This window comes from Lepidothrix coronata, unplaced genomic scaffold, assembly GCF_001604755.1.
Source record: "Lepidothrix coronata isolate B3197 unplaced genomic scaffold, Lepidothrix_coronata-1.0 Scaffold283, whole genome shotgun sequence".
NCBI lineage: Eukaryota > Metazoa > Chordata > Aves > Passeriformes > Pipridae > Lepidothrix > Lepidothrix coronata.
Window position 1 is genome coordinate 213449 of NW_016690463.1, and position 14362 is coordinate 227810.

Below are 14362 nucleotides of genomic sequence, written 5' to 3' on the forward strand. Positions count from 1 at the left end.
GCCCAGTTAATCTTCATTAAAGTGGGAGCCATGCTGTGCCATCTGCCGGCAGCCAGCACTGGGCAGCTGACACGCCGCGTTCCCTCCGGCCTCCAGCCTTAATCCCAGTATTTCTGGGGAGCGTGTCCGTAATGGCACGCTAATTGGTTATTTCCCTCATTTACTGCTCACGTGGAAGTTGCCAGAATTTTGCTTGCCAGCTGTCTGGAGCTTTCCAAGGAAGCAGAGAGCCAGATCCATCAAAGACCCTGAGTGAGCCCTTCATTTTTGTACCAAGTGTGAAACATGCACGAGCAGGTGCTGTAGTAATGAGATCAGGGAGCACCTCTGCTGGATATTTTCCACATCCCATGTGATGCCTGTTACACAACACCATTCCTCGCCCAAAAAAGCACCTAAGCTGCTTTTTTTTTCCAGCACCTTACCTCTTACTGACCTCTTGGCAAAGCCTCCAGAGCCTAGCTCAGTGTTATCAGTGGCAGCCTCCATCACAGTCCCAGTTCCCAGCGGGAAAAGCTCTAGTTCCCTCCTCAGCAAGGCTGGGACCCTTCTCCCTTGTAAAGAGCGGCCAACACTGTTTATTGCTGCCAGAATAAGAGCAGATGAGTGAGCACAGGTGAAGGACATTTATCCCCACACCTCAAAGGTTACACATCTCACCTCTGGCCATCAGGGTACAGAGAGCACTGCTCTATCCAGAAGATTTGTTCAGTCCATCTGGACATAGAAGGACTGATCCCATCTGTCCAGCTTAAGCTTACTAACCACCAGCCTTGAAAACTACCAAAATATTCCTGAGACAGCAATGAACAGCATGTTCCTGCCAGGAACAGGCCTGGGGTATAAAGCTTTATATCACAACCCTACAGAAGCACATTTCACTCACAGAGGATGAGCAGAGCACCTGCATGTTTGAATTACAGCACCTGGCCTGGGACAGGGTCAGGTACACACTCACATCTTGGCTTCCCCCAAGAACATCACACACAGAAAAAAAAAAAAACCATGATATGCACTGACATTTCTTTGCAATTACTCTCCTTAATTTCCTATGGGAAACCAACACCTTTCAGATGGTACTGGCAAACAAATCAAGGCATGGGCTCCCCAGACCTGTTCCAGACCAAGTACAGGTGTTGCCTGAGACAATTTTTGTTAAACCTTAGAAAAATTAATCACTTTGTCCTCCTTTACAGCCTGGGCTGGAAATGGCCACTCACAGTCAGCTCCTGGCAAGAACTTGACATGGGGTTAAAATGCATTTACCCACTAGAAGGCATGGAATTATTCCAAACATCCTGAAAGTTTACTTGGCAGCTGAAGACATCACACCTTACCCACTTGTCCTGCAGCAGTGCTACATAGTCCTGTAGCAGCAAACAACTGTTAGCATTTATCATAGGTGAACTTAATGTGTTATCACAGACAGATAGGTAGGAGATAGACAAGTCCTTGCTTGGCTTCTCACTGCACTCAGGAGGGGAAACACTATTTTAGACCACATGGGATTAAGTAATGTAAGACAACCTAAAAGTAGTGCTTGTACATTTAAGAACTAACAAAAGAGTTAATTAAAATAATTAAATACCATAACCACATCTCTCCTTCTGCAGCTCAACACAGGAACAGGATGGACCAGAACACAACAGCAAAAAGGACAAGACAGTGAGAGCTGCTGTGCCCCCTTCTCAAGCCACCCTCAGGAGATCCATCTATCCCATCCCATCTCCCTACCAATCTCACATGGCCCATTTCACTCCCTTTGCTTGACACCTCGCTTGCAACCTCTCAAGGTTCCCTGTTTATGGAAACATGACAGCACCACAACAGAGGAAAATACCTTAACACATGGGCAAGTGTGCAAAGTGCCCTGTGCCACTTGGAGATAGCACCTTCTGAAAAAAAAAAAAACCCAAGTACCACCCCACCCCCAACTTCCTTAAGAATAAAATTCACAACATCCTTTACAAAACTTTTATTGGATTCAGGACTGCTACTGGCAGCTCTTATAGAAAAGTGAGTGTCACTTGAGCTTCCTGCTCTTCTTGACGCCGGCGCGGATGCCGGACAGCTCCCCGGCGTATCTGTGCAGCTCCCTGCGCACCTCCCGCACCTGCCCCTTGCGGCGGATCTTGGCACGACGGAACTTCTCCCGATGCTTCACCCTGGGGTTGCGATCAATCTTCCTCCTTTTGGGCGTGAGGCCTTTGTTCTTGATCATCTGGTAGGTCACCCCCCTCTTCTTACTGGGATCCTCTGCTTCCGACACTGCTTCTTCTCCAAGCACGTCTTCATCTCCAGGTCTCTTCCTCTTGAGTGCCAGCTTCTCCTCCATCATCTTGTAGTATTTTAGGGCAGCCTCCTCATCCAGCTCCGACTCACCTGACGACTCAGAAGCAGCAGCAGCAGCCTGGCCATTAGCAAGTGCAGAGGCCTGTTTTGATTTGTTTTTCTTGCCATCCATGGTGAGAAACACTGCAAACTTGTTTTCCTTCTGTAACCTCTTTTCCTTCTTGTCATAGTAGCTCCTCAGAAGCACACGGACCTGTGGGGATAACTTCTGGTCTATGACAGCAAGGTCATTGATGATATTTCTGTAAGCCACCAGCCGTTCGATGATGGGGTGACTATGAACTGGCACCCTCTTGGACTTCAAAACCAGATAGAAGCTGATATTAGCACAGTAGTTCAGGTACAGATGATACTTGGTCTGCAAATAGCGACTGCCCTTCCCTTGGGGGATAGTGCCGTCTTTGACCATCTGCAGCAGTGGGAGCAGCTCATCCTTGATTTCCATAAGCTTCACTTCCAAGTCCTCCATCAGCTGCAGGAGCTCAGGGGACTCCTGCTTCAGCAGCTTCAGCTGCTCCTTCTTGGAGAGGGCCTGCAGATTCTTGTCAATCTTCTGCCCCGTGCTATCGTGGGTTTTGCGCTGCTCAGCCAGGTAGCCCTGAATCATATCCAGCCCGTAGTCATCCTCCCCCAAGTCCTGCACTAACCGCCTCTGGATCACCTGAGCCTCCTGCTCCTCTTCCTCCTCCTCGGCATCGATCTCCTGCTGGCTCCGCTTGCCCTTGGCCTGGGCATCACTCCCGTAGTCCGTGTCATAGTACAGCTGCTTCCGCTGGCCCCAGGAGAGCTCGTGGGGGAGCTTGGTGTCCGGTCGCTTCTCCTCCAAGTCGCTTTCCATGGACAGGTCCCCATCTTCATCCTCAACCTCATTTTCCTCCTCCTCACCTTTCCCATCCTCATCTTCCTCTGCGTCTCCATCCTCATCCTCCTCTGCGCTGTGGTCCACGAAGAGATCCAGCCCCTGCTTCTCCTCCTCCTCCTCTTCTTCCTCCTCGCTGTCCTCCTCGGGCAGCTGCAGCCCCAGCACCTCCTCCTCCTCCTCCTCCTCGTCGCCGCTGTCCCCGGCCTCCTCGCCGCTGTCCAGGGCTGCCATCACGGCTCGGAACTGCGCCTCGTGGAACTGCTCCACGTCGTCCGCCAGCTCCTCGGGGCCGGCGCTGCCGCCGGGCGCCTCGTCCAGCCCATGGTCGTGCTCGGGGGACTGTGCCGGCGGCCGCAGGACGGTGCCGCGCCGGGTCCGCATGGCTCCCGCGGCTCCTCCGGCTCCTCCACACCGCCCCTTCCGCTTCCACCGCTCTCCTTCCGCTGCTCCGCCCGGCAGCTCAGCCCGGCCCCTTCCCGTTCCTGGTCCCGAGCGGGATCGGCCCAACGCCCACCATGAGATGGTGATACCTCCCGCAGCCCCCGGGGAGGGGGTTCCGGCCGTGGCAGCTCTCCGCAATCAGTGATGCCACATGGAAAAAGAGGGGGGAAAATAGCCTTTTTTTTTTTTCCTCCTCGGGGTTTTTTCTTCCCCTAAAAGCACAGCCCCGTACCGTTGCTGTCTTTGTGGTCATCTTGCACGAGGGGAAAAAAAAACACATGGAAAGTACACCTGACACCTGAATCCACCTCTGCACTCCTTGGACCCATCCTTGTATGCAAATAGATCCATGCGTCCCAGACAAGGAGCAATTCTGATTTTTCGACACCCGAGGACCCCACATCGGGAGGGTTTTTAAGGCAATCTCTACTTATCCGCCTTTGAATTCTCATCCTGTGTTTGTGTGTACCTGTCATCCCTCTCAGAGCACCCAGCCCAGCCTCCCAGCTTTCCCAAGGGAAAAATCATGTTATTACTCAGCCACATGGAAACAGTCTGCTTTGGAAAACTACAGGCAGCCCTTCCAGAAGAGCAGCCGGAATCACATTAGTGTATTCCGAGCTCAGAAACCCAGAACCTGATAAATTAAGCACCCCCCACGTCCCAGCAATAGCAGTTCTGTGTTCAGGAAGTGCAGGTGCTTTTTTTCTCACCACAGAACAGGTGCAGTTATATTTATAATAAATGCTCCTGTCCACCTCTCCATGGAAAAAAAAAATGTCAAGCAAATGTTCAAATTAACAGAATGGTGTGCAAAACTTGACTCACTTTTAGGTGATTCATTTGGATTCTGGTCGATCTGATGGCAGACAGGTCTCATTTGTAACTTTGATATGCTCCTCCTTTCCACACGGTTACCTCTGGGTCAACACTTTCTTGCACAAAGGCAGGTTTTCCCTCAGCTGCCTTTTCCAAACCTGTCCCTGCTGGTTTTCAGCCATCACCTCCCTGAAGAAGAAAGAGCAACAAGTATAAGTTGGGTTTGGTATCATTTAATTTGTTAGCCACTCCTCGGGGGAACTTCTCACTTGATACCGGTTGGCCACTAAATGTAGCTGTCCCTGGTGATCAGGCTTTGTCATCTGGCTGCTCAATCCTGCTGGGTTTCTGTGTGAATCCAACCAGAGACAGCTGCAGCCAATTCCTGCAAGGTTAAAATTCCAGATAACTTTTGCAGGTGTGACTTAGCAAAATCCAGGACTCCCTCATTTCCCTGGCCCTGATATTACCCTCTAACTGACCTTATTTTGTTTCAAATATGGCCTTTCAAAATTCAGAGCCTTAACAAAAGACTAACTTGCACTTGGACTCTCATGGATTTTAATGGCATTGACACATTGTCTCTCAACCCAAAGTTTATTTCCAAGAGCAGAAAACAGTGTACAGGTATTTGAACTCTGTCCAAGACTTGCTGAAAACACCACCCACTTCTGGAGAAGCTGGATATGTCCTCCAGCATGAGTTAGTTCAGGCAGTTACCAGAAGCTGCTCAAGCCAAAGCAGTCTGCTGTGAGCATCAATGGAATCATTGCTATCAACACAATTATCAGGGAATGCTACGGGGTCTGTTTAAATCCACCATTTTCTTGGCATCCCAGTGAGAAAGGAGGAGTGAAGGGAAGCATAGGACAGACTGTGGATGGCGAGTTATCTGGAGAGACCCCGTGCCCTGGTGTCATCCTCCTCACCCGTCACAGCAAGGACACACACAGACAACTATTCTGCCTCACTTCATCCAGGTACTTGCCCAGCTTCTTACCTGGAAAATCCTAGTTCAGCCTGTCAAGACCCAGCTGGAGGCACAGGACAAGTGAAAGGAGACTGAGACTGCAAGGCTGGCTCCCATTTCTTTTCCAGTGCTCAATTATTCCTCTGCTGGCCTCTGCCCCACAGGGAGGTTGGGAGTCCAGCTCCTCACTCAGCCAGAAATGGAGCCTGGACTGATGGACTGCCAGTCCCTTGCCAAAACACCTGCTTGCCCAGATAAATTTTTTGGTAATTCAAAATGTTACCCACTAAAAAGGGGATAGTCCATGGAAGTAACAGTCCATAAAACAGACCTTCCTCTCAAGAGCTTGCAATCTTGCTAGAAACCCCAGAGACATGCAGGTGGCTGAAGGGGACTAAAAATAGCCCTCATGTCACCATATCCAGACCGAAGGGACTGTACGCACACGTGTAGATTTAGCAACCGAAATCCAGATATGCTGAACACCAGCAGCCAGGGAAAACCACTGAAATCAACAGAAACACAGAACATAGTTCTGCTCAGTCTCTGCCTTGGGGTTAGAAAATACTCAGGTGGGGTTTTCCCTTGGATTTTCCCAGTGACATATTTTTATTAGTGTATTTTGGCAAAGGAGACCAGACCCAGCCTCCTTTGCATGTGCTTTATCCTGGTGCCTGCTTTTCCCCCTTCCTGGATAATTCTAAGAAAATGCTTTGTTACAGAAAAGGGTGACTGAAGCAAATAGTGCATTAAACAGACACCCCCACCAGCCCAGGTGAGCCAGGTTTATTTACCTTCTGCAAAAGTGGGGCACAGGGAACATCTTGCCACTGCCTCAGAGAGCGCTGCACACAACTGTTGGCAATACCTTCTGGGAGGAGGAGAGGAAGCAAACTCGAATCCTGCCCTCCTGTAGATGTATCCACGATGAGAAAACAGGGTTTGTAAAGAGCTATGGCAGAACCCAATGCCCTGCAAGGAGCTGGGCCGTCACCCATCATTGCCCCCCCAGCTCCCACACTCACCTTGCACATGGGCACTGCTGATGTAACCTGAAAGCTCATTGCATCAGGCAGCTGCAGGGTGAGATGTTTGTGCTTGGAAAAGCTCAGGGCACAGAATCAGGGGGCTTGGAAGAACCCCGGGGTTGGGGACCCAGCCTCTGAAAAGGGAGGATGGCCTGCAAGGTGACAGGAACTGGGATGCCTGGCAGCATTGCCTAATGACTTCAGCCTCTCAGAGAAGCCTGGCAAAAGCAATCAGGCCCTTGCTAAGACTGGGCTTTCCTTAACAAGTGGCCTTTTCTGCACTAGACACATGCAAATGCTACAGGGACAGCTCTCACCATTGCAGGTTACATTGCAACATTTGTGTGTCAGAGTTCCGTAAGTGATACTAAATCTGGGACAAAAGAAATCCAGGTCCTCTCCAGTATCTTCAGGAAAACCCTGCACGCCCAGTACCTCAGGGTTTGGTTGGGACCTGACTCAGGACCTCTCACCACAAATCCCATGGAGTCCCTTTTCCATTCTCAAGGAAATACACTCCTGGATGCAATGGGCAGAGCTGCTGGAAGAGCTCAGCTTGGCCCCAGAGCTGCTGTTGGCTTTACCTCTCTCACCCCTCCCCTCTCATCTTGCCTGCTTTGACTGCAGGCTCTCTGGGGGCAGCTCAGGCCCTTAATACAGGTTGGCACACAGCTGGTCCAAACAGGACTCACTTGGAAGCCTGAAGTGGTTTTTTAGTATGACTTAAATGATCTTTTAAGTCTGGTTTCTCACAATTAGGAGCCAGAGCTGTGGTCCTTGGACTTTCTTACTTTAGACTGGTCCTGATGGCAAAATGTCCCCTAAGGACCAGGGTGGTTTTGCACCTCCTTGCACTCAAGCAGCTTCATTGCCTGTTAGAGATGAACAGGAAAAAATACCTCAATAAAAGCACAACCCCCTGCCCCCTTCCCCTCTGAAAGCCAGAGGTCTTGGTGCACTCACACACCTGGTTTCAGTCCCCAAAGCCACATTTCCCGTGTCAGTGCAGCCAGCCGGGCTGTTTATTTTAGGAAACCCATTTGCACACACCCTTATAGGCAGAGACAGGCTCTGCACCCACATTCTTCAAAAGAAGGGGAGGCAGGATGAAGAACTCTTGGTTGCTGTGCGTGGCCTTGGCCGTCTCCTTGGGGATCATCCTTGTGGCAGGTAGGTGGAAAACTGGGATTAAAATATCAGTGGCAAGTTTTCTGTAATCTACAGATTCTGTAATCTACAGACAGTCAAAGGTCCAAACTCTAAGCCTGCTCAAGCAATCATGGTTCAGTGGTGCTTGGACACCTCTGTGTGTTTCTGCACCAGAGCTGTGTGGGTTTAGTTGCTACCTTGAGGACTAAGTGGTGTCTAGCTGCAAATTTAAACCTTGATGATTAGCCATTTCTTATCAGGTTGCTGAAGCAACAAACTGCCAACGCGCTTGCTTGCTTTTCTGCAGTGCTAGGGACATTGCAAGACTTTCGTGCTAGACTTAAAGGCTTCCAAAACCTTCCCGGTAATCCTGTCCTATGGCTGCAGCCAAGTTATTTTTGATTAAACAGTACTTTGTCACGTAACCCCACTGAATTTCTTGGGAACTCTTAATTTGCACCGAGATCAGAGTGTGCTCCCAGCACAATCCTCAGTGTGGGTCTCAGGTCTCTGTGTGACAGTCTGAAGCCATTGTCATGCACATGGTGCATCTGGTCTGCAGGATTACCTCACTGCTCAAGGATAACCATCCCAACAGCATGGACAGCTGCACCCGTGCATTTTCTCCAGCTTTTGGGAAAGGGCATCTTATTGCCCACCCAGGCAATTCTCTTGGGCTTCACAGTGTATCACAGGATGATCCAATATTGGAAAATGAGAAATTTTGTCCAAAAAACAGCTACGTAAGTATTGAGGAGGAAGGGAACACCTTAGCACAGGAAACCCAAACTGCAGACACTTAAAACAGCATTAGGTAATCTTCTACTTAAATACCTTCTCCCCAGAGGGACTTCATTGGGTGGCACATGGAGATATTGCTGACAAAATTGTATTTTTTGAGCACTGTAATTTTACTTGAAAAATAAATGGAGTTGCAGTAACTTTTTACAGTGAAGCCAAGAGCATTACACAAAGAATTAAATCAGGACAGCATTTTTAGAGCGCATTCAAAAAACCCTGCATATGCATAAAACAGCGTGTTAAACTAATTTTAGAATTAAAGCCTGCTCCCAAAGGCTTTGGGACAACCCCAAAGCCAATAGGATCTGACTTGAATATTGGCTTTGGATTAAGGGCTTGGAAAAAACTGCATACAACCTTATGTGGAATACAGCACAGACAGAAGAGCAAGGGCTGTGTGAAGGACAAGCCAGAGACCTTCCATGAGCCAAAAGAAAGACCAGGACAAGGAGCCAGGGACTAGAGAGGCTTTTCTGGGAAGCTTCTGCTTCAGAGAGAAGCGCTCACGTGGAGTGATGAGTTGGCAGAGAAGAAGCTTGCAGAGCAAGGAAGCAAAGTGATTTTTTTCCCAAGCTAGAAACTCCACAGAGAATCTTCCTCAGCAGGTGTTCTGCTGCCAAAGGCAGCCAAGGCCACAGAAACAACATTTGAAACCAGCAGGTGAACTCTAGGGTCACTCTGAGGCATCATTTCACACAGTTTTGGTGCCGTTGTCCCAGATACAGTGCCTGTAACAATCTCAGAAAACCTGGAATAGGAGCTGATGAGACCAGTATATTATAGGGGCCAGAAGGACCAAAGCTTTTAAGTCCAAGTGACTCCAAAGTCCTTTATAGACATGATTAACACAGATGTTTTCAGCCTACTTCTTCTTTCTCTCCATGATTAAACCAAGGGGCAAGCAGAGCAGGCAAGTCCATCTACTTGCCCAGTAAGGCAGCATTGCACAACACCAGGAACATTCCAAAAGCCTCTGGGTGACACATGGGATGTTTTAGCCTGTTTTAACCGAGTTTCATATTATGTAGCATGCTGACAGTGTGGGAGACATACTCAAAGAGAGAAGAAACAGCTTGGGTAAGAAAATCAGGACTAGAGTTTTCCCTGCAAAGCACAAGCATCATCAGGGCCACCTGCCCTTCCTTGGAATCAATCCAGGCACTGTATTGGTGCCCTCCTGGCATTCTCATCCCTTGGCTTTCTGCTAGAACAGCTTTCACAGCTTTTTTCCTTGACTCCGGGGTTGCATGTGCTGTGCTTGCAGGGTACCCGCTGGAGCCCGAGGATGAGGAGTATGTGCTGGTCAATAACAAGTGTCAGTGTGTGACAATGACCTCCAAGATCGTCCCCTCCAAAGAAGACCCTGATCAAGAAGTCCTGGAGAGACACATACGTATCCTGTAAGTGGCAGACAAATACTTCATGGAGGTGGTGAGCAAGTGATGAAGTGTTCCCTTTTCTGTGCACTCTTTCCCATGTCCTGGCACTGATGAAGGGGACAACTTGCCCCATGGGCTGCTTTCTGTGGTATCCTAAATACTTCCCTTTGTTTAGTGTTTTTCTACCTCACGTGAACCTCTCTGGTGTTTGTCCCTTCAGATACAAAAAGCATCCCCATGTTTTAAGCAGTCCAGTAGTAACTTCACAAAATAGGCTGGGGAAGTACAGTGTAACATGCCAACAGCTGATCTAATCTGAAACCAGATGAGGCCCATGCCACTGGATACTTCCCTGTCTGAAGGGAAGTATCTATTTTCCTAGACTGTAAGTCTAGGAAAATAGTTAAGGCCTAAACTACCAGAAAAGTTTAATGCTATGAGACAGATCTCAGTTCAAGAGTAGGACTTGGTCCTGTCCACTCCCACAAACCTAACTGAAGAGTGTGTGTGTCTGGGAAACAAGGACCAAGTTCAGGCTCAGAACTGCAGGATCTCTGGTAGAGCTCACAACAGGAGAGCCACTAGTGAAACATTCCAGTCCATGTCCTGCACATCTCCCAGGCATCTGCCAGCTCAGAGTTTAACAGAAGCAAACTGTCACCTTGAAAGTGGCCCTCAGAGGAGTTGCTGCAGTCCTCTTGGGGAGGGTCAGAATGGAAATAACCCAAGGAATGAGATGGGAGTTTAGAATTGCTCACAGCAGAGAGGACCCTGTTTAATAAGTAATTTCCATGAGTGATTCTCCTCCCTCCTTTGCAGAGTCCCCCTGAAGGCTCGAGAGAACATCTCTGACCCCTTGTCCCCACCGAGAACCAAGTTTGTCTACCGCATCTCTGAACTGTAAGTAGTTTTATTTACTAACTTAATTTCCCAAGACTTTAACCCACAGCAGCTCAAAAAGGTGCTTGAAGGCTGGGAGTTCCCATATAACACCTATAAAGGCTACAGGACTCGCTGGCTCCATCTGCAGATCGACAGGAAAGATTTGGGTTTCACCAAGGGCATGTTGTCATCACAACTCTTCACACTTGTTCTGTTCTCCATCTCTTGCAGCTGCAGAAACTGCAGTCCTGTAGAGGTTGATCTGGGTGGGAGGATCGTCCAGGCCCAGCAGGGCAACTTCTGTGATGAACCCCAGACCTGCTACACCTACGACAGAGAGCAGTGCTACAGCTCCCCCGTGCCCTTCCTGTACCAAGGGGAGGTGAAACGTGTCCCAGCAGCTCTGACACCGACATCCTGCTACGCTGATTAGGTGAACCCCTGCTGTGCTGAAGCCTGGCTGCACTCCCTGTTCCCATCCCAGATACAGGTGTAGCACCGTAGTACCCGGGTGGCAGAGTCCCAAATACCAGTCCCTACAGCAATGCCAGCTTGCCTCTCCGTATTTTCAGCATCAGACTAGTGCCATCTCCCAAGAACAGCTCCTGGTTGTCATCAGCTCTGTTCTCATATCCCTGGCACATACCTGCAATTCCAGTACATGTCTCAGACATGATCACTGTATAGACCAGATACACATCAGTGATCCCCTTGAAGCCAAGGGAACCACACTGATTTACAGCTCTGGGGAACCTGTCCTTGACAGTCTCCTGCGTGTCTCCACCTGAGCAAAGCTGCCACAGACATCAGCAGGAATGTCTGTGCACTTCCCGAGCCATCTAAAGCAAACCTCTGCACTCCCTTCATGCAAGACCTTTGATCATGTTAGCAGGATTTGTGCCACCCTTAGAAGGCTGTTGTACAACCGTATTTTAGGGACGGGAGTTCACATTTCAAAGTTATTTTACAATTGATGATCCTAGACCCTTCTAGCACTTGGACATCTGCAAGCTTTTAGTTCTCACAGATTCAGAGAAGATCAAAAGATGCCGCTACCCTGAAGTGTTTTGCAAAGTTGCCAAGACCTCAGCTGTGCCAGGAAAAGCCAACTCTTCCGGGAGATGTTGGGCAGTTCAATTCCCATGCTGCTTCACTGCTACTGCTGCCTTCTTCCACCCCTACTCCCACTTGAATTATTGAAAAAAACCCTCAACCTGGCTCAAGTTTCTTTTCTTCCTTGCTTTGCATTTAAAGCTTAAAAAAAAAAAAATCTGTGAAGGGGGACATGAAGTGCAAGAGCAGAACCCTGGTTTGGGATTCAGAATTGGAGTAACGAAATAGCAAAGACCTTATTCCTGTAGTTGTAGCTTTGTTAGTGAAATATTCAATAAAATTTTGTCTGCATCAGACTGTGTGTTCTATTTCAATTCAATAAGAAGACACGAGACACAGCCAAGTCTATAATCATATTCTTTTCTCCTTCACAAGGAATCAAACTCTCCCTAAATAACTGCTTATGCTTACAGGCAAAGTATCCCAAAATCCCAGAATAGAAATATTTCCATGCACTTGCAGAAACCCTGACAGATTGGGGCTGAACTGGTTTATCGTTATCTGCATCACTGAGCTGCTTCAAGGCCCTGTGAGTCAGGGCAGGATCAGAATATCAAAATCCAAACAACACTTAAAATTACTGTTGAAATTGCAACCCACAGGTCATATATCTTCCTCACCCCTGGAAAAGTGCCTTTAAGAAAAGCAAGTTAGGAGACAGTCATTCATATATAAGGTGTCTGTCGTGAAGAAAAAACAATTTTCTGGGGGCCAAGTTTTAAAGAGCAAAGGGGTAAAAAGGACAGAGACAAATTATTCTGAGGTTACATCACTCATGGAAAATGAACATTTGCAAAACATGATTTTTCCCCTCAAGTAAGCCAGTTAAGAAAAACCAAATATCAGGGGAGGCAAAGAGCCTCCTGTCAGGTACTGACACAGCTGTACCCATTGCAGTGGGTAGGTACTAAGCTCACCAAAATTTTCCTCAAAGACGTTTTCACCTACAGAATCCTGGTGTTCCCCAGTCTCAGAGTGATATTACAAGTTAGCAGGTCACCACGAGGCTGCATTTCATCCCCCAGAGGAACTTAACCTTTGCCCTCTGGAGTTTACTCCAAGTGCAGTAATAAATATAAGCAAATTTTTCACTCTAAAACTAAATTGCAACATGCACCTTCACTGCCCCTTATTGAAACAAAACTTGCAACATTTTTTTAGGTTAGGTAGAATTAGACACTGGATTGGTTACTACTGATGGTGGTTTTGACCATTAAAAAGTGATTTGCAAGAAGTTCCTCCCTTCAGAGGAAGGCCACAGCAAGCAAAGCTGAGGCTGAATATCCCCAGTGCCACCCAGATTCCTGACATCAGCACCACTAGCCAGGACTGTTTTTCTCCGACAGGACCTGCAAGTGACTGAGCATTTCTTAAGCCATTACTGTAACATCTCCCTGTTCTGATGAACAACACATAACTCCTGTGCCTCAAGCCTGTAAATAATTTATGAGTCACAATCCAGAAATAAGTACTTCTGTTGGAGTTAAAGACTTGCCTGTTTTTTTTTTTTCAAGGAAAAGAGCACTAACCCTCTTCTAAATCAGAAAATTACAAGTATAAAGTCCAGAAAGACAAACTCCCTACAGCAACAGAAGGCCAAGAATTGACACTATTTAAATGAAATGCTGGCAATCAAATACACTAAATGAGTTCAAGGAAAGCCTTCCATACACTGTGAAAACTCAAGCTCTTGTCTGAATAGAAAGAAGGGGGCTGACTACAGCAAGAACTAAACAGAGCCAAGAGCTGCCCGTGATACAAACAACCACAACAAAAACAAAGAAAGCCTTTTGGTCTATAACACAGCTAAAAGTGTTTTTCACAAATGTCATCGTTAAGGATACTAATTAAGCCACTCTAGTCATCACAAAGATACAATATGCTTTCTATCTTGCTTATAAAACAAAATAAAGAAGTAAACTTACACTTCTTACCTTCAAGTGAGCAAGCAACCTCCCCGAGGAACATCCACACACCCCACCACCGTTAAACAGAAGGACCAAAGCCCATCTGACCTGAGTTTAAATATTCCTGGCCTAATTAGCTGGTAGAAATCAGACCAATCAATGTGCAGGGGGCAACGGGCTCAGGGTATAAAAGCTCGAACCCAGGCCTGTTATCACTCCTTGCTTTCTTCTGTGCTGGAGCAGTGAGGGTGTGGTAAGGTAAGTTTTGGGTTTTGTACTATTAATTGGTTGCTTAATTTGTGGGCTTTGTTTTTCTGATGCTACTTGAAAGTTAGATTGCTTTTAAACAAATAACTTTATAATGCTTTCTGATACGGATGTTAAGTTTTATGGTTATTTAGCGTTGCGGTTTCCTTCAGCAAAAATTCTGTGAAAAGTTTATGTAGCTGATTTTTATTGTAATTACTATAAGAAGGGTTTGATTGTGTACTGGCTGCTTAAGGAAGAGTGGGTTTGCAATATAAAAGTTGGCAGAGCTTTAAAAAAAAACTGGTTAGCAAGATAATTTCTAATTTCAGTATGTTTGTATATGGCTGAAGTGAGTTGTTAAATTCTCTAGCCCTTTTAGTAGCTGTTGCAGAAACAAAAGCAATAGTATT

The 14362-nt window shown here is 47.4% G+C and overlaps 4 protein-coding genes across 9 annotated transcripts in view; 1 reads left to right on the plus strand and 3 right to left on the minus strand.

The window, feature by feature from the left end:
• Positions 1-589, minus strand: part of RUFY3 (RUN and FYVE domain containing 3) — a 32696-nt gene extending 32107 nt beyond the window's left edge. For 2 of the 3 annotated variants that reach the window (XM_017836722.1, XM_017836721.1), the window contains exon 1: positions 426-544. The gene's annotated coding sequence lies outside the window, so the exon portion shown is untranslated. Of the gene's footprint in view, positions 1-425 lie in introns of all 3 variants that reach the window. The other variant, XM_017836719.1, reaches the window with a different exon arrangement.
• Positions 590-1965: 1376 nt separating this feature from the next.
• Positions 1966-4664, minus strand: UTP3 (UTP3, small subunit processome component homolog (S. cerevisiae)). The gene has a single exon (XM_017836729.1). It carries the CDS (start codon positions 3593-3595, stop codon positions 2024-2026), a length of 1572 nt encoding a protein of 523 aa, XP_017692218.1. The 5' UTR covers positions 3596-4664; the 3' UTR covers positions 1966-2023.
• Positions 4665-4732: 68 nt separating this feature from the next.
• The window catches only part of NUP54 (nucleoporin 54), a 64395-nt gene continuing 54765 nt past the window's right edge, over positions 4733-14362 (minus strand). For 2 of the 4 annotated variants that reach the window (XM_017836731.1, XM_017836735.1), the window contains 2 exons: positions 6239-7344; positions 4733-4859 (listed from right to left, as the gene is read on the minus strand). The gene's annotated coding sequence lies outside the window, so the exon portion shown is untranslated. The remainder of the gene's footprint in view (positions 4860-6238; positions 7345-14362) is intronic. The other 2 variants (XM_017836732.1, XM_017836734.1) reach the window with 2 other exon arrangements.
• JCHAIN (joining chain of multimeric IgA and IgM) lies at positions 7433-12091 on the plus strand. Its single transcript, XM_017836745.1, has 4 exons — positions 7433-7642; positions 9687-9822; positions 10621-10701; positions 10915-12091. The coding sequence occupies exons 1-4, from the start codon at positions 7579-7581 to the stop codon at positions 11114-11116; spliced, it is 483 nt and encodes a 160-aa protein (XP_017692234.1). The 5' UTR covers positions 7433-7578; the 3' UTR covers positions 11117-12091.